The sequence below is a fragment of the Hermetia illucens genome, chromosome 2 (assembly GCF_905115235.1).
Source record: "Hermetia illucens chromosome 2, iHerIll2.2.curated.20191125, whole genome shotgun sequence".
NCBI classification, from domain to species: domain Eukaryota; kingdom Metazoa; phylum Arthropoda; class Insecta; order Diptera; family Stratiomyidae; genus Hermetia; species Hermetia illucens.
This window is the reverse complement of record NC_051850.1, coordinates 119,813,433-119,831,647: the sequence shown is the minus strand read 5'-3', so window position 1 is coordinate 119,831,647 and position 18,215 is coordinate 119,813,433. Positions and strand designations below refer to the sequence as shown.

General features: G+C 43.7%; 1 protein-coding gene across 2 annotated transcripts in view; it reads left to right on the top strand.

The window, feature by feature from the left end:
- Window positions 1-5,652, top strand: part of LOC119647871 (cytosolic carboxypeptidase-like protein 5) — a 42,268-nt gene extending 36,616 nt beyond the window's left edge. For both annotated transcript variants that reach the window (XM_038049141.1, XM_038049143.1), the window contains one exon: window positions 3,243-5,652. In XM_038049141.1, coding sequence (XP_037905069.1) covers window positions 3,243-4,304 — 1,062 coding nt within the window. In that variant the 3' untranslated portion in view covers window positions 4,305-5,652. The remainder of the gene's footprint in view (window positions 1-3,242) is intronic.
- The last annotated feature ends 12,563 nt before the right edge of the window (window positions 5,653-18,215 follow it).

The following is an 18,215-nucleotide window of genomic DNA, read 5'->3' as shown; positions in this document are numbered from 1 at the left end:
GGACTGAACAAGAGTTCGCACTCCGGGTCAGCATATTCACTTAAACATGCAGGGCAAAAGAGGGAATCATCATGTCAAAAATAATGTAAATACCGGCGGTATCCACCATGCCAGGTTAGAAATTGAGTCATTTGAAAGTGATACTCACTGCTGCGCATAATCCAAAGTTGGATATTTGGAGTCAGCCTGTGTGTCCATTTCTTTGTGTAAGAATTGTATTAACGTTCTTGTCACACCCTGTTTGTGCGTCTTCTTTTCTCTCATCGTCGATCTTAGTCACCGCATACCTTCCAATTGTATAATCTTCGTACCTCCTTAGCCAAAATGTTAGTAGGTACCATTCCTACAACTATATATTCTGTTTCGTTTGACGTTTGGAATGCGCTAGAAACTCTTAACGTACTGATATACCACGAATAATATCATCTCATATTTGCGCCTTAACATTAAGAGCCTTCGTCCAAAGGGGTATAGCAAAATCGATCTACACACTGTGGGTAGCAACAACTTCGTTTCTGGTTTCTGTCTTCCAATGTTGGGCATCATGCTTGGCTCCTGGCTTGGACTCTATCACATGCTGTATCGCACGAAACCTTAGAACTTCTTTCAACTTGCCTTCAGTCTCAATCTTGTCTTCCACCAACTATAACCTATGTGATAGCAGAAATTCCCTTTCAGTTTGACCAATGTCTCACATGCCAAGGAAGATCCTCAAGTTATTTGTCTACTGCTATAATTGCGTTGTCGTCAGTAAAGCCAATTAGGGTAGTTTGTCGCGGGACTTTGATACGCAGCACATGGTCCTACATTACGTTTCAGAGTAATGGGTCCAGCACCGATTGTTGAGGCACTCCGCCGGTTACCAAATATTCAACTGTGGGCCTATGTCGGTGTCATAGAGGACATTTCTATCAACGAAATGCTCCCTGATGCTTAGCTGAATATAACTGGACATATCCAGCTGGTTTAGGGATCTTATGGCATGCTGCCGTTGCGCAAACGTTAAAGCATTCATTTTATCGAGTGTAATGAAAGCACCGTATGTTTTGATATCGCCCTGCCAACTTGTACCTGTAACTATTTCTGCCGCCAAATTGATCACTGCATTAATCGCATTCGCTGCTTATAGGGCAGCGCGAATATCGTACTGTTTTGTAGACATGCCACCTAATTTTTCTACCATTGGAAGCGGCCTGTGGTGTATAATGCATTCCAGTAGCTTTTCCATACTGTCCAGTAAAGAAATGGAACTATAGGATGGTGGCTTACCAGGCGGTTTGCCAACAGCATCAGGGTCTGTTTTTTTCACTGGCTCGGGAAGATACCTTTTTGCAAACAGATATATTAAAAGTAGAAATTCATCATTTTGGTCTTGCTTTTCTCGCCGCCTTGAAAGTCATATTTGGTATCCGGTCCATTCCCAGTGCTTTGTTAGATCCTAACTTTTCACACACAATAGCAACCTCGCTTTCTTTTATAGCCCGAATATCTTTTGAGGGGATGGTCTCTTTCGATCGCGGTAGTGCATTTGTCTTGCTGTGAAAAAAGCGCGATCTGCGATGTTCTGCCTCGTTTCATCATCATTATCAACAATTTCTAGGCTATTAAGGCAGGTCTAGACCGGATATCGGTTATTGCGCGGAACTCCAAACATCCCGGTTTTGCGCCGAGGTCCACCAATTCAATATTCCTAAAAGCTGTCTGGCGTCCTGGCCTACGCCATCGCTCCATCTTAGGCAGGTTCTGCCTCGTCTTCTTTTTCCACCATAGATATTGCCCTTATAGACTTTCCGGGTGGGATCATCCTCATCCATACGGATTAAGTGGTCCGCTCACCGTAACCTATTGAGCCGGATTTTATCCACAACCGGACGGTCATGGCATCGCTCATAGATTTCGTCATTGTGTAGGCTACTGAATCGTCCATCCTCATGTAGCGGGCCAAAAATTCTTCGGAGGATTCTTCTCTTGAACGCAATTTTTCTTGCTAAGAACCCAAGTTTCGGAGGAATACATGAGGACTGGCAAGATCATAGTCTTGTACAGTAAGAGCTTTGACCCTATGGTGAGACGTTTCGAGCGGAACAGTTTTTGTAAGCTGAAATAGGCTCTGTTGGCTGACAACAACCGTGCGCGGATTTCATCATCATAGCTGTTATCAGTTGTGATTTTCGACCCTAGATAGGAGAAATTGTCAACGGTCTCAAAGTTGTATTCTCTTATCCTTATTCTTCCTGTTTGACCAGTGCGGTTTGATGCCCCGTTTCAGCCTACCCATTAGCACTCTATACGATCCCCCTATGGGTTGAGGTCAGTCTCACAAAGTCCCTTTAGATAAATTTCATTCCCTCGCACGGATTGCCTTGTGCAACTTTCTCCGGCAAGCTTTGAATGTTGCATTTCTCTGTGTAATTTCCTTCTCATCACTCGTGTCGTTGTCGACATGTAATGTGTCTGCCTTGGCTGTCTGTGCTTTCGCATAGAATTCATTTCTGATTTTCGCAAACTTCGATAAACTTCGGCAGTTTCCCTCGTTGTAAGTTTTTCTTCTATTTTCTGTGTTTACAACAATAAAGCTGAGAACCTGTAATGATGTCCCTGGGCGTACTGAACTTTTGTTTTTAAGCAGCTGTAACTTATGCCTGGTTAACATTTTCTCAATGCCGCGGAGATATTTTTGTCGGGTAAAATCTCCCATGAGTGCCTTATAAGCGGCCAATTACTTTATAAATGCAACCATAGTTCAGCTGGCGCAAAGCTTCACCTTTTTACACTGATGATGAATGGTTATACCACAATACACTCGATAGTAAATTGAATACAAGGCATTAATACAATATCCAAAATGCTTCAAAGCTAAAGTAACCAGCACCTAACTTATGGCTAATTTGGTTGTGAATTGCATGATTTCTTGATTTAAAAATGTATTTTAAACCTTGCAAGGTATAATTGGATACCATATGTAAGCTATATTATAGCAAACATTGACTAACTTGAAATTCTGTGTACTGATCTGAAAGCAAAACACCATTTGCAATCCTCCTCATTTTTTCAGAAAACAGATTAATGTTAACCCTTTTTACCTATATCAAATTCGGAAATTTAGCATATCTGTTACATCCTCTGTCTATATTTATCAGAATATTGTAACAAAATTAACAAGTAATCCACCATAATTTCCTTTAATAAGTCTATGAAACATTTAGTTAGAAATTGTTTGGCTTTTTATATTTTCCCCATAGATAATGGCATCACAACAGAACATAAAACGAGTTAAACGTAGTTCCTTGTCGCAAGCTTCTACATCCAATGATGTATCCAAAGAAAATAAAGTCATCTACCACAATAGCATGCCGCATTGGGAATTAGCCGTGCCATCATCTTCAACACAGAGCACTTCCATTTCAGTTCTGCAGAGTTTAAATCAACCATCGAAAACACCGCAACGACCAACTCGATGTATCAAAAGAAATCCATTAAAAGCACATTCAACGAATTTGTACGGGAAGAAGGATGCGGCCGTGAATAAAAAGAAACCAAAACCTGTAGCTTTATTAGACTCATCCTGTAATACAACCAAGAAGGACCACGGCTTCCCAATACCACCGAAAAAAGTTCGAGTATCTCCTACGCATAATTTAAGTTCCAAAGAATCATCGCCACCAGCAAGAAAAGTTGGCACAGAATCGAATACTTCAGACGTTGGCTTTAAAGGGGTTGTTTCTGATAGTACGGTAGGATTTGAATCAGCAAAGCTGACGAGCATGATCCTTCCCGTTATTGGTGACATAGAATCGCAAGCCGTGACATCTTCTGAACGGAACAGCTACATTTTATCGAAACCTGACAAAACCGACTGTGCACTGACTAGCTCGGTATCTATGACTCAATTCTATTCTGCCGGCAATATGTCATTGTTGAAGAAGTGTACGTCCGAATCCGTGTTGGATCTATACGCTACCAAGTCTGACTTGGGAGTGTCTTCTACATCCAATACCAACATTGCATCATATAAGGCCCCGAATGCTGTCGACGATGCAGTGGCGTCATGTTCATCGCGAATAATTGTTCATCCAAGCAATACAAAACCAATCTTGACAACGTTCCGGAAGACAAAGAAAGCTGATAACTTTCTCTTGAAAACTGGTGCTAGTGGCGGCAACCTTACAAGTCTGAACCCGAGAATGAAAGGTGCATTTGGCGGCAATGAAAATTCCAAATTAACGAAGAAGAAACGCATCATCCGGCACGATTCACTGATTGTGAAGCGTAAAAAGACTAAAGCGAAAATTACTCGTCATTGATTTTCGATTGATTTTCTGTCCACTTTACTAAAAGATAAAGCAAAAGTATGTTAGGTGATGCGGGATGTAAGATATGGCTACTTTCATTCGAATCAGGATCACAGCAGATAACAGATCAAACTATGCGAGATACATAAATGTAGAGAGGACTGGTTGTTTGGGACCGGCCCTTGCAAAAGTTGAAAAGGAAAAACCTACCTAACCATTTTATTGACTACTTTTTCAATGTTCGAGTTTAAGGTAAAGCTATGATGTCATCTTCAGTTTTTTGAGAAATGATTAGCCATTATCCAAGTGAATGCGATTTTGAATCGATGAGGATTCGTCCATTTCAGATGGGTGCTGTGGGCCTGCTTCGAATGAAAATGAGACCAATTTTATACAATTACGCAATGATATGTTGTTAATTTAGCGTTACTGTGATTTTTAAATTTAATAGGAAGATAAAAAACACGAAAGAAAGCAAAAACATAATATATAAAAAATAATTGAACTTATTTTGACTACATTATGCTTAAAATAGGAACACTGTGCACATATAAGTGCACAGTACTTTCTCAACTTACTTACGATCCTTCGTTCTCCTTTTCAGTTCCACTTTCTTTTTGCAATCATTTTAGTCCAACTAACTATCATTTTATTCTATATTTCACCAGAGCTTGAAGAAATTGATCCAATTATGAAATGTCGAAATTTTACAAAATAAACATATATTTTTTGCTTAATTTGGCACTTCTCATAAACTGGTGGTCTCCATGAATATTGTTAATTAGATAATAGAAATTGTATTCTTTGTTTGATCAATCTACGTTACAATCATTATCTTAGATACTCTTTTGGTAATTATCTGATTTCAGTAAACGGGGAAGCAACGACTCGTTTGTAATGCGATAATTTACAAGAAGAACCCGGAAGAGTTTTCAGTAATTTTTCGGAACAAAGCAAAATTAGATAGTGAATAATAACAATGTTAAGTTGAAATTAAAATTGTGTGTTTATTAGAGTCATTTTCGTCTGTTAAAACTTATATTTATATTTTGAAATAAATGCGTTGAGCGAGTTCTATCACTTTCAAATAGTATGAAATCATTTTTGGCCTTTTGAGTTGAGTTTATTTTCAAGCGTTTCTTTTATTTCGAGTTGGTTCGCGGTGTAATTGCTAGTTAGCTATAGGACTGAGTTTCAAAATATTTTTGGTGTATTTTACCTATAAATTGTTTTTCCTTTTCCGAACTAAAACATGGATTTCCCACCGGTTTGAAATAACTTTGTGTTAAATCTTATGCACATATTTTTAAGTCAAATATAATTATCATAAAAATTCTAATAAAATCGGTTTGTTGATATATTTGAAAGTTTTTCTATTTATTTACCATAGTGTCTTTATGCCAGTGAGAAAGAATTGTGTCAATACCACGGCGCTACTCTTATTTGCTCTAATAGTGGGCTTATAACTTCCAAAAGGTAAAACGATGAAGGGATAGTATGTGATAGAGCAGTGAGTTTTCAATTTAGTTAGTGATGTTTTGTGGTAAGGACAGCCTTAATAGCGACTACCAAATTTTCGTTGCATTATAATTTTTTTCCCGAAATCTTAATTTGGACGGTGTAGCCAATTTTTGGCAAGCTTATGGTCCTTAAATATACAAGATAAAAAAGAGAAATTGGTATTCTCGAAGTATTATATTACAAAAGGATCAAAAACTGTGCTTGCCGTAATAACGATACGGACTTGAATGCTGAATGACAGTTGGCGAATGTACATATATCTAGTGGTAGAAAAAACGATAGGGACAATCTTATACTAACATTTCAGTGTAAAAAAAATCAAAGCTATTTTAGGTTTTAGCAGCAACCACTGCAAAAGAATGTTCAATAGGGGTACCTTATTTGCCGTTCTGCTATGCTGTAGGAAGAGGTAGTTCACCGTGGAAGTAGGTTAGGATCAGTCAGACACACATTTTAATCTAGAAATAACAATAGGGACAAAATTGTTTTTTTTTGTTACACAAGTGAAATATTTATAGGACGTTTTGTTAGTTGCTTTTTAGGCTTCAATGTGAAACAAAACCTTATTAAAACTGGTTTACTGTCTGTATGTCCGGAAAACTTCAAAAGACACTGGCCTGAATTCGCCAGCGTGTGGGATTTTTAGCCACTAAATAAGGTATTACTTCACGGGTCGGAGTCAGGTCATTCTAATTTGGCCTTCTTGCTTCTGTATGCGGCGTAAGTGTGCCTTTCGTAGTTTGTTCTGGATAGTTGCGATCATGGAGTTGATGGCATCCAAATTCTTCTGACGTCCTAGCATTCTCGCCATCAGACTTTCTGGTACCAACACCTCTCCTAGCGTCTTCTCTAGGTTCTTTTTTTCCACAAATCTTGAACAGTGGAAGAATGCTTTGGGTCCTCTGGGAGTTTAGATCTGTACAGGTACTGGCAACCTGTAGACTCGTACAAGTTCTGGCGATATATTCTCCATGCCCTATGAGAAACTGGGCAAGATGATAATTTATCTCACCGTGCCGTCCTCCAACCACTCCGTGATGGCCACAGAATATTTGCTGCCCTTTCTACCAACTGCATTTTCGGCCACGCCAGCAACCAATTTAACGGCATTAATGGTTGATTTGGTTCTGCGGAGCCCATACTGTCGATATGAAATGCTTCTTTGGCTCTCGACAACCAGTAGCAGTCTATTCTATATAACCCATTTTAGCATTTTCCCCACAGTGTCCAGAAGACATAGGTCTAAAGGAAGATGGCTCACCTAGAGGTTTACCAGCCTTAGGCAGCAACACCAACTTCTGCCACTGCGGCGGACATGCATTCTTCCAACAACTCAACAAACCTGTCCGATCTAGATTTCACGCAAGCTTAAGTGCCTTCTTCGGTCCTCTGTCCAGGCCCGAGGTTCTATTGTCACCTATCTTACCGCAGATCTTCAGTAGCTCTTCTCTGGTGACTGATGGAATCGCCGTCACATTCAGAGGTCCTACCGGTGGATCCACAAGGGAAGCGAGACAGGTAGGAACACCAATCGTCAGCAGGGTATTCTGTATACGGCTCCAATTGGCCGAATTGAATGCAATTTTCACCTCCAGAGTTACTACCACGCTTCAAGACCTGGGCGTAATATTCGATGACAAACTTCGTTTCAATTCCCACTTCGTTTCAATTTCCACTTCGTTGACATCATCAATCGAGCTTTCAAAATGTCTAGTTTTATCCAATGTTCCTCCTCCGACTTTAACTCAATTCAGCCCTCCTTAACACTTTCCAACTCCCTTGTCAAAAACACCCTTGAATATTGCTGTGTAGTCTGATCCCCCTTCCACACCCGTGACTGTCGCGCTTTTGAAGTTATACAACACAAATTCACCCGGAACCTCTTTTTCAAAAACAACCTACCACGGGTTGCCTATCCGTCAAGGCTCCTCACTCTCAAACTCCCTTCTCTGCAGCAACGCCGCATCTTCCTTGAATATATACCCTTTTTAAACTCTGTAACTGCCTGATGGACTGCTCTGCCACCTCTGATATTATTTTCTGAACCGCCTTTCACAGTGCACGCCTTTCACTTCCCGATCTCGAGGCTAAGTTGGTCCTACAACACCTTATAGCTTGGGTCCTTTGACTCTGTCTCCTTCCGTAAAGTAAGCCATTTGCTGAAATTGCTTGGGCTTGTGCTTAGAAGCAGACCTGACAAGAGGAAAGGGGGGGGGGGTTTCTTGAGGGCCCGGAATATAAATTTCAATGAAAAAAGCGAAGAATGTAGGCCCGTATAGTTTTCACTGCAGACTCTTATAATTTTCAGCCTGGACTCGAATTGCCTCTCTACGGCCCTGTTTAGAAGACATATGGGTCTACAGGCGAGTGGCACACCCGTAGGTTTGCTAGCCTTAGGCAACAGTATCAGCAACTGCCGGTTCCATAGTGTAGGTAATATCCCGTCGGATATGCATGCTTCGGACAACCCAGCGAACATATGCGGTCTGGATTTCACGGCGAGCCTAAGGACCCTATTTGATATTCCATCCAGACCAGGAGGTTGGGTGTCACTTATTCTGCTGCAGATCTACAACGGCTATCTGAAAAGTGTCGGCGCCCCCCTTTGGTTGGGGGAATAATCCCTGCATGATTTTCAACAAGAAGGTCGGGCACGTGATCTTCGGAGATGAGCGGTCTCCGAATCGTCCCATCAAAATTGTAAAGGCACCCCTGCTAACCTGCTGCTTGGCATTTCGTCTACGAGACTATGGGGTCCGACAACAATGTTGAAGACGTCATTTAACCTCGTCAACCCGAAGCGATGTAAGTACGTCCTGTACCTACCGTGGCCTGTAAGGAACTGTGTTAGATGGTAATTTAATTTTTCGTGTTTTCGCTTGATCCATCTTTTAATCTGCGGGATCAGTGCAGGAATTATTATTGCTTCCATCTCCTGTATACCACCTTCCCCAGTGGTTTTTTCAGAAGTCCGCAGCTACATCGGCCCGATTCGATCTCCTTCTTTGGTAGAGGTAGTATGCCCCATTTGCTAGAAGATCCAAGGGAATCATTTCTATATCCGGATGTGCAGGGCATACAGCATTATTGCGACTGGTCGGTATGCCGAAGTTTCAGTCTGGTTCACCCTGTTGTTCAGTGTTCCCGGCCAAACAGGGGCCGCATATGGCAGCACGGATCTGACATCTCTTGCAATAATTATTAACGTTAAGCATTATCCTTGCTAGAGATGAACTAACCTTTGCCGTCATCATCATCAACGTCGCAACAACCGGTATCCGGTCTAGGCCTGCCTTAATAAGTAACTTCAGACATCCCGGTTTTGCGCCGTGGTCCACCAATTCGATATCCCTAAAAGCTGTCTGGCGTCCTGGCCTACGCCATCGCTCCATCTTAGGCAGGGTCTGCCTCGTCTTCTTTTTCTACCATAGATATTGCCTTTATAGACTTTCCGGGTGGGATCATTCTCATCCATACGGATTAAGTGACCCGCCCACCGTAACCTATTGAGCCGGATTTTATCCACAACCAGACGGTCATGGTATGGCTCATAGATTTCATCATTGTGTAGGCTACGGAATCGTCCATCCTCATGTAGAGGGCCAAAAATTCTTCGGAGGAATCTTCTCTCGAACGCGGCCAAGAGTTCGCGTCGATTATAACCCCCAGGTAACTTATAATCGATTTTGAAACGACCTCGTGATTACCAACCCGAATTCTGGCAGTATTGTTTTCCGTGCGATTGGTAATAAGGACCATCTCCGCCTTTTCGTTGGCCAGGTCCAGTTTAACCATTTATAACCATGCTTTGATTGCATGAATGGTTTCACTTCCATAAAGTTCCACGTCCTCGGAGTGCTTCGGAAATACTACCACCGCCACGTAGTCTGCAAAACCAATCAACGTGGCCTCCTTTGGCACGCGGAGGCCAATCACTTCGTAATAGTTTACTTTTCACAACAGGGGCTCCAATGCGGAGCCTTTGGAAACACCTGTTGCCACAATATATTCTTTCGGCCCGTCATCCGTCTCGTACCAAAGAAGTCTCTCCGAGAGATAACTCTCGGTTATCCGAGTTAAGTATCCTGAGATACTTAGTTTAGCTAGGGTGCTTTTAATCCAACGCCAGTTTGCTGATATACAGCGTCAACGGCGGATGCCTCCTGAGCCAGATCCACGAATGCTATGCATCGACAGTGCAGATAGCGCCCCACGAGCTCGTATTTTTTAAGGATGCTTGGGAAATCTCGAAATTCTTTCTCTTTTTGCCGATGTCTTGGTTTCTATCTTGTCCTGTGGCACAGCCTCCTCGCTCGGAAACACGATGATGCCAATAGCGTGATTTCCTGGTTCCACGAGTAATTTATTTTTCTATTGTCGCGACAGTGTAGAATTGTGTCCTTCAGTTACCCGCTTAATTACCTTCTCCAGCGCCGTTCCCTTCCGGTTGTTACTTCTTTTAAAGCCATCAGAAATGTCTCCTCCTTGAAAGCTCTAGTGGGCCAGCCAGTTATCCTGGTGTCTAAAGCCGAGAATGATAGCCTGGTGGGTGTAGCGGTCTCTCACCCGTCAGGCCATCTCTCTCCCTAACGGGGTGCTGAGGTTGGCCAGGTCGACGATCGTGCCTAGCCCTCTGCCCTAGAAAGTGGACACGTACCCAATATCGACTATTTCAATGCGCAGCAGGTCGCAAGCAACATTTGACTCCTAGTGCTCATCATTGGGATTCCCCAGCCCAAGGCCCACGCATTGAAATCGCCGGCAATGATTTTGGAGCTGTGATCTCTCCCGTCCAACATCAAGGTGTCTAGCATCTTCTTATATTGGGCTAATATTGCACTAGGGTGTAGCAGCTGTAGATATAGGCGCCGTTGACTTTTTTCCTTACAAAGTCGGCTTCCGGGACTGCCACTTGGCATGGCCATATCGCTGCGCTTTCAGACGAGTCTTTTATCTAAGTAGCACTATCATAATTTCGGTAAAATTCGTAGATTACCGCTTCCCCTACAGTTAACTCTTGAATGGTTTGCGAGAGTAGATCTTGAGATACCTCGTAATAGCTGATACAAATCAACCTCATTTAGCCCTATGATTCAATTCCCTCCTATATGGCGGACGCCTGCCACTACCTGCAACGTGCCTGCCGTCCACTCCCTCTTTCCCTTTGCGCAACATACATCGTGCATTTCGGGATAAGCTATGAATTTCCGAAAGATATCGGCGTAAGCTGTATCTCCTTTCATGGAGGAATCTTCTTTTTTTCCTTTTGCCGCTTTTTTGCGGCCTTTGTTCATTACTCGGGTTCACGAACTGCAGATTCTTCCTCTTTTGTCAAATTTGACGCCATAATTTAAGTACTACTTATTTTTCCGGGAATTTTCACCGGTATTCCGCCTCTCCTTGATAAAATCAGAGAGTTCATTTATGCTTTCTCCAGTGAAAGAAACGCTATTCCAGTTTGCCACTTTTACGACAGCAGCATTCATGTCGATACGGGGACTATCCGCATCTTCACAGGGGATGCCTGGAAATCGTGCTTAAAAGTGGGGGAGGACGAAGACCAGAAGCAGTAGATTGGGCCATGACGTCCTCGGTTCGCTCGAGAGTGCTGTCTTTAGCGTGTATTGAGTGCGTTCTACCATGCTATTCGATTATGTATGATAGGATGTGGCACGTTCCCTCGAGAATCTCTGGCGTTTAGCTGAGTCGGAGTACAGAGCGGATTCGAATCTGTTTGTTCTGTCGCGATAGTTAATGGCGTCTCATATAAGCTTCCGGCAATCTGGTGACTCTCACCGTAATTGTGGGGCGGAACCTTGGCAGGAAGATGAGGTCGATGTGCAGGAGAATTGAACCGCCCTTCTGTGGGCCCAAGGCCATGAGGCCATACCGGCGAATTTTAGACCGTTAGCATGATTCACGGATACGATAACGAAGATTCTGATCCTCGGGAAGGATAATGACGTTGTCCAGATACGCCCTTGCGAAGGGAAGATTGGGATGGTCCATAGTCCGCTGAAGAGATTGTGTTGCATTGCGTTTTTCTAGGGGAGGGGAGTAAACTCGGATAACCCAAAGGGCGTCGAGACGGCGGTCGGTCAGGCAGTTCAGTTGATCGGGTTAAGTCAACATACCCCTGCAGGATGTCATGATATTTGGCGCTCAAATTTTTGGGAGGAGAGTTAGTTGGCTGGCGGTAGAGAGGCTATGCATTGCAGTCAGGGTTAAGCCCTTTGATCGGCGAGTAAGTTGTTTCGCCGGAAGAAATTCACACCTAATATGACCGTATGGACGTCGACTGCTGTAAAAGTCCAGGTCGCGTAACCATAGATTAAGTTGCATGTTGCAGCATATGGCAACCGGGTATAAGTTAGCTGGCATTAGAGTAAGTCCTTATGCGATCGCTTTCTCTTTAGTACCGTTTCCAGGAGAAGTAAAGTGACGGAGCTGGAATTAACGAAAAATTTGGTGTGCAAATTTCTGTCGTACACGAACAGGCGGTTTGCTGCTGGGGGTGTTACTTGCTTCCCTGATAGGATTCTGTCTGACGATGATTTTCTCCCTGCCTCCGAGTGAAGCAGCTTAAGGAGAGTTGGGGAGTTGAGCAATCGAGACGCGGATGGCTGCCATATGCTCCGCCAAAGATTCGACCGTGGGGGCTAAGGCGGTGGTAGCTGCTAATTGCAACGGTTGAATTGAAGTGATGAACAAGCTCGTTAACCAAAGAAGCTGGTTCGTCGAAGGTCCATGATTGAACTGCTTTCAAGGTGCGACGCCCTTGAAGAGCTGGGCGAATTCCTTGAAGTGCTGTTAAGCGCTTTAAAATCGCATACTAAAGTAACTCGTGCTTGCCGGATTCTGGAGGATTCAAGGGTATTTCGGCAACCACTAGGACCGTTGGTGTCGCTGAGGAGTGAGACGTCGTGGTTTAATTTCGGGCCGAATTTTGTGGTAACTGTATTCAGGCTCGATCCTCAATTGGGATTTCCTTAGTTAGCTAATTGTCATTAATAGAGAGCTTATCGGACGCGTCGTCCTTGCTATTCGGTGTTCGTCTCACATTCCGCGGCTCGGGGCGAGGAAGACAGTTTTGTGACTTTTTTTAGGGTAGGGTAGATGAATACATTTACGCACACAGTGTTGGACTCCCGATTCGGTACGTCATCGGACTACCAACTAAACACCTCCCCATCGTCAGAGAGCTAGCCTGGAACCGTTTGTCACATTACTTCGGGCTAGTCCCCGAACTCTCCCGCCTTGCGGAGCCTTCAAATCAGGGAATTCCTTTCACCAACGGGAAGGGAGAGGCGGAAGGGAACTGTTAGTTCAAGGAACCCCCTGCCATCCGGTTCCTCTACCGGTCGAGTTCTATCTCCTTAGCAACGAGAAGGGCCCGAACCTAATGGGACCTCACCATCTCTTCGACAATGTTGTCTGGAGAGAGATCCCCTGTGTTTAAATAGAGCTGCTGACGAGCCCCATCCCACCTTTCACAAAAACAAGTTAGAATACCGGAAGCTCGCGCTTCGGGTATAAAGGTTTTGTGTTCATCTTATCTAAGAAATTTCAACTAACATTTTTCTACCCATATAGAGCTACAAAACTACGAGACATACGTAGATATTACAGCCGTAGATGTTACGTTCACCCTAAACAAACAAACTGTCTATTTTCGAATACTGTACACATATAGGCACGTATATAGATTGATCGTACCCATATTTCCGATTTACTTTTTATATCTATCTGAATTAGGCACTACCCGCGAAGCCCATTAGCACGCATATATTATATACCTACATACACACACGTCCCGTTGGAATAATTGATATTCACATACAAATGACTTAAAACTAAAACAAAATAATCCTTTTCCACCCAATTCATTCGTGGTTGTATTGACGAATTGATATATGATGATGACGTCATGCAGGTTGTAGAGTGCACGAAATTCGCAAAAAAATTGTAAAGTTTTACCCCCTATAACTTTGTTAATAATAGTTTGATTTTCTTCACCAAATTGTGCATTATATTCTTCTTTATACGCATGCCAAATTTTGTACTTCTGGGATGAAGATAAGGGGCGTGCCGGGTAAATTTCTAAAATGTAGAAATATACTATTATTAACTTTATTTGTGCAGATATCGGAACCGGATATATTTTGAGGCCTAGATTTCGTAGAGATGCATTACTGCGATTTTTTTCAGATTTTTCGGTTGGATAGGTTCTGAGAACGAGACCTGTTACACTTTTTGAGGGTCATATTTTGAGCCCTCACTCCCCTATGTTTCACCCAACATCAAATATTGAACCAGTTTCGAAAAGTACTAAGTGAGACCTTTCATTTGATACCCCACCTGGCTACATTCTGTGAAAAAAAATTTTGCACCCTCCTTTCACATGTATGGGGAGCCCCCTCTTAAACTTAACACAAAATGGCGTCAGTTACTGCATGTAAAGGGAACGGCAGATTACATACTCCTACCAATTTACGTGACGATCGGTCCAGCCGTTTCCGAATAAATCGGCTGTGACAGACAGACAGACAGACGGACAGACAGACAGATAGACAGGCAGATAGATAGATAGATAAATAGATGGCAAGAGCGGTGGGAACGCTCGGGAAAGGGTCGGTGGACTCACAGGCTCATTCCTGCCATTAAGGAGTGGTTGGAGAGACGACACGGTGGGGACATGGAGGATATCTCCAATACCTTCACAGGTTTAAATTGGAGACGTCACCCGACTGTCCAAATTGCGATGGAGTCCCAGAGGACCCAGAGCATGTATTCTTCCACTGTCCGAGATTTGTGGAAGAAAGGAGGAACCTAGAGGAGACTCTAGGAGAGGTGCTGGTACCAGAAAATCTGGTGCCGAAAATGTTAGCACATCAAGAGAATTGGGATGCGGTCAACTCCATGATCGCATCAATTCAAGATAAATTGCGAAAGGCAGAGGAAAGGAGAAAAACGCGGTCACGTGCGCCGCGTATAGAAGAAATGGGATTAAGCTAGAGTGAGCTGACTCCGCCCCGTGATGTAATACCTTATGGTGGTTCCGCGGGGCAGGGAGGGAGTCGGGGGTGGTTTTAGTGGGTAAAAATCCCACACGCTGGTGTGTCCAGATCAGTGTCTTTTAAAGATTTCCACTCCTCAAAAAAAAAAAAAAAAAAGATAGACAGACAGACAGACAGACAGACGAACAGACAAACATCGAATCGATTCTAATAAGGTTTTGTTTCACACAAAACCTTAAAAAAGAGTGTGGTGGGCGTCGTCCACAACTCCATTGCAAAACACACAGTCCGGAGAACGCGTCTTTCCAATCTTGTGCAGGTAAGACTGAAAATTTCCATGCCCACTTAAAAATTGGGTAAGGAAATAGCTAGTCTCACCATGCTTCCGATTCAGCCACGCACCTAAGTTGCCGATGAGCCGCGCAGTCCATCTGCCTCTACTTTCATTTTGCCACGAGAGCTGCCACTAGTCTAGAGTGTGTTGCCGTTCTTCGCGAGCAACCACCTCCCTTGGCTCACATCCCTTCCGCTTGTATATGGCCTGACGCTCCTTAGCAAGAAGGGCAACGGGGATCATTCCCGTGATCACCATCACGGCCGGTTCAGAGACAGTGCAGTGCGCAGACGCCATCCGCAAAGCTCCCCGTCTCTGTACTTGCGCGAGGCGTTTACGATATACCTCCATACCTCCCATACCTCTGCGCCGTAGAGCAGGACAGATTGCGTTGAACTTATCAGGAGACGTCGCCTGCTAGACGTAGGACCCCCAATGTTTGCCATTAGCCTACTTAACGCCGAAACTCCAGCCGCAGCCTTGTTAGCTGCTGCTTTGATTTGCTCAGAAAAGCTCATCTTTGAGTCAAGAGTCAACCCGAGGTACTTTACCGCTGATTTTGACTCGATGATCGATTCGCCGAACGATATGGGACGCAGGGTCGGAATTCTCGTTTTAGTCAGGATGACTATTTCGTTTTTTTCCAGTGCAAGGTTGAAACCATGAGTAGTCATCTATCTGCTTACCCGTCGCATCAATATGTCGAGTCTGCTTTACGCCTGTTCGACAGTGCATCCAGCAACAAGCGCCGCGACATCATCTGCATAGCCGACCAGGCGCGACTCTTCAGGCATGTCGAGTTTAAGTAGACTGTCATAGGTTGTGTTCCAGAGGGTCGGCCCTAGGATGGATCCCTATGTTACCCCCGACGTGACCTCCATCTACCTTTGACCCTCTAGTGTTTCATAGAGCAGGGAGCGGTTCCTCAGATAGTCCCTCAATATCCGTAAGAGATAGTTCAGCACATTGAAAGTATTGTCTAGTGTGTCTAGAATGTCTTTCCATCTTACGGAATTAAAGGCGTTTCTGACGTCAAGTGTTACGAAGAGCACCACCCGTCGAGTTCGGCGGCAATGTGCCTCTGCTCGGCGAACGGCGTCCACGACTTGCATGACAACATCAATTGTCAATCTCCCTGCTCTAAAACCAAACTGCCGGCGAGATAAATCCCCGGCAGCGCGTATCGCTTCGGCGAGTCTACTTCTGATGAACTTTTCGAGCACTTTCCCAGCAATGTCAAGCATACATGGTGGGCGGTATGAAGACGGCAAATCCCCTTATGAATCAAGCGCAAGTTTTGTGGCTTTGGAGTTTTGTTTAGAACTCTCCCAAGCTTGTACAATAAAAGCAGAGTTCAGAGTTATTAGAACAAAAGAAAATATCGGGAGCGCACTGACATGCTCGATACGAGTTGTGTGATGGTCGAAAACGTTCTCTCTCTTTCCTGCCCCGGCGGAGATGGTTGGGCCGCTTAGTGGTCGTTGGTGAGGGTAAACTCACAAAGGGTTGGCTCCTTGTTGCTGCTTCCGTAAACAATCGTGTTCCGGGCTATTGCGAGTTCAGCTGAATGTAAACGATCGGCTGGTTGCGATAGCGCCGTACACTTCTTTGTGGACAGTCGTTGGTTGCTGTTGCTGTTAAGTAGTAATCAACATCCACCTGAGGACATATTCATATCTGTGTTAGCATATCATATTCATTGACACTGTGTTTCCTGACAACACACAAAGTTTTTGAAAAGCAACACTCTCAAAACCCCTTCAATGTCAAGTTACGATTTACACAATTTTCAACAGTGGGAAGCATATTGGTTTTTACTTAAAGGGTACGAGGGTACGCCCTAATGCTTTGTCGCAAATGTGACACTCAACCATTTTCGTTCTGGAAAGAATGATTTATCGGGAAAGACGTTAACTTGATTTGTTCGATTTTCTTGTTCGGTTGAAGACTATTTTTATCTTCTGTCAAGAGGTATGCATGCAGCCCAGAATAGCACGTGCTTGCAAAATCTTTCTTAGAAGTCGTTTTAGCTGGTCTATACCCTCCTTAAATGTCGCTGGATAGATGCCATCCATGCCAGGTGCTTAGAAGTTCTCAAAAGGCAGTGAAGCAACTTTTGCCTTTTTAACGGTAACTACCGTTCTCGCACTATTTCAATTCCTTTCGCAACGCTTTCGCTTTGAAAGGCTTACAGAAAATGCTAATAATTTTCCCTTCCATATTTGTCACCTATTCTTCCGGATGGAAAACTTCCAAGAGGGTTTGCACTGTCTGAGTTTTCGAGTTTGTTAAAGTACCATCCGGATTTTTAAGGGAGTCCAATTTGGTCGACTTATTCCTTTAACTCCCGGTCAATAATCATTTGAAGCTTGGGACAGGGAGCATGATCCAACTATCCAGGGCCCTTGTACTGTTGCGATATGAATGTACGGCAGATTTATTTGAGCTACTCTCAGCATAGTTCGTTTACGTAGGGGGTTTACCTCAACAGATCCTTGCTAGTGTCGAGATCATTCTCCGTCTATGCGAAGTAGAAAAGGCTAGTAGGTTGCTCGTCTGAGATCCAGATCCCAGTCATTCATGTCATCTTGAATTTTTTTAGACACAGGAATTGAAAGAACTTGTCCTTATCCATGCGAATCTTCGACAACCAGATGTGAGTAATAAGTCTTCTGGGTGTCTCGCCATATGGTATAATTTTGTTCTTTATGTCTTTCCGCGCGTCGCTGATTTCGGTTACGCACCAATGGAGAAAATTCTTGGAAAGTAGTTATGATGTTATATCCACGGATTACCTGGAAGGATCGTGGCACGGGGCCCAGGAGATACTCTATGGCCAGTCCAAACGGATTAGCTTGTACGTTGGTTTATATCTCCACTGCAATTTTGCCACTAGGGGTTAACGGCACACGTAAGTGAATAACTGCAACACCGCTGAAGTATCATAATTCGCAACACGTGCAACGTTAGCTCGCTTTGTTTCACGGAATAGAGAAGTTGGTTGGTGTCCGAATTTTTACAAACTCACTATGCTAAATCTTATCTGACCTA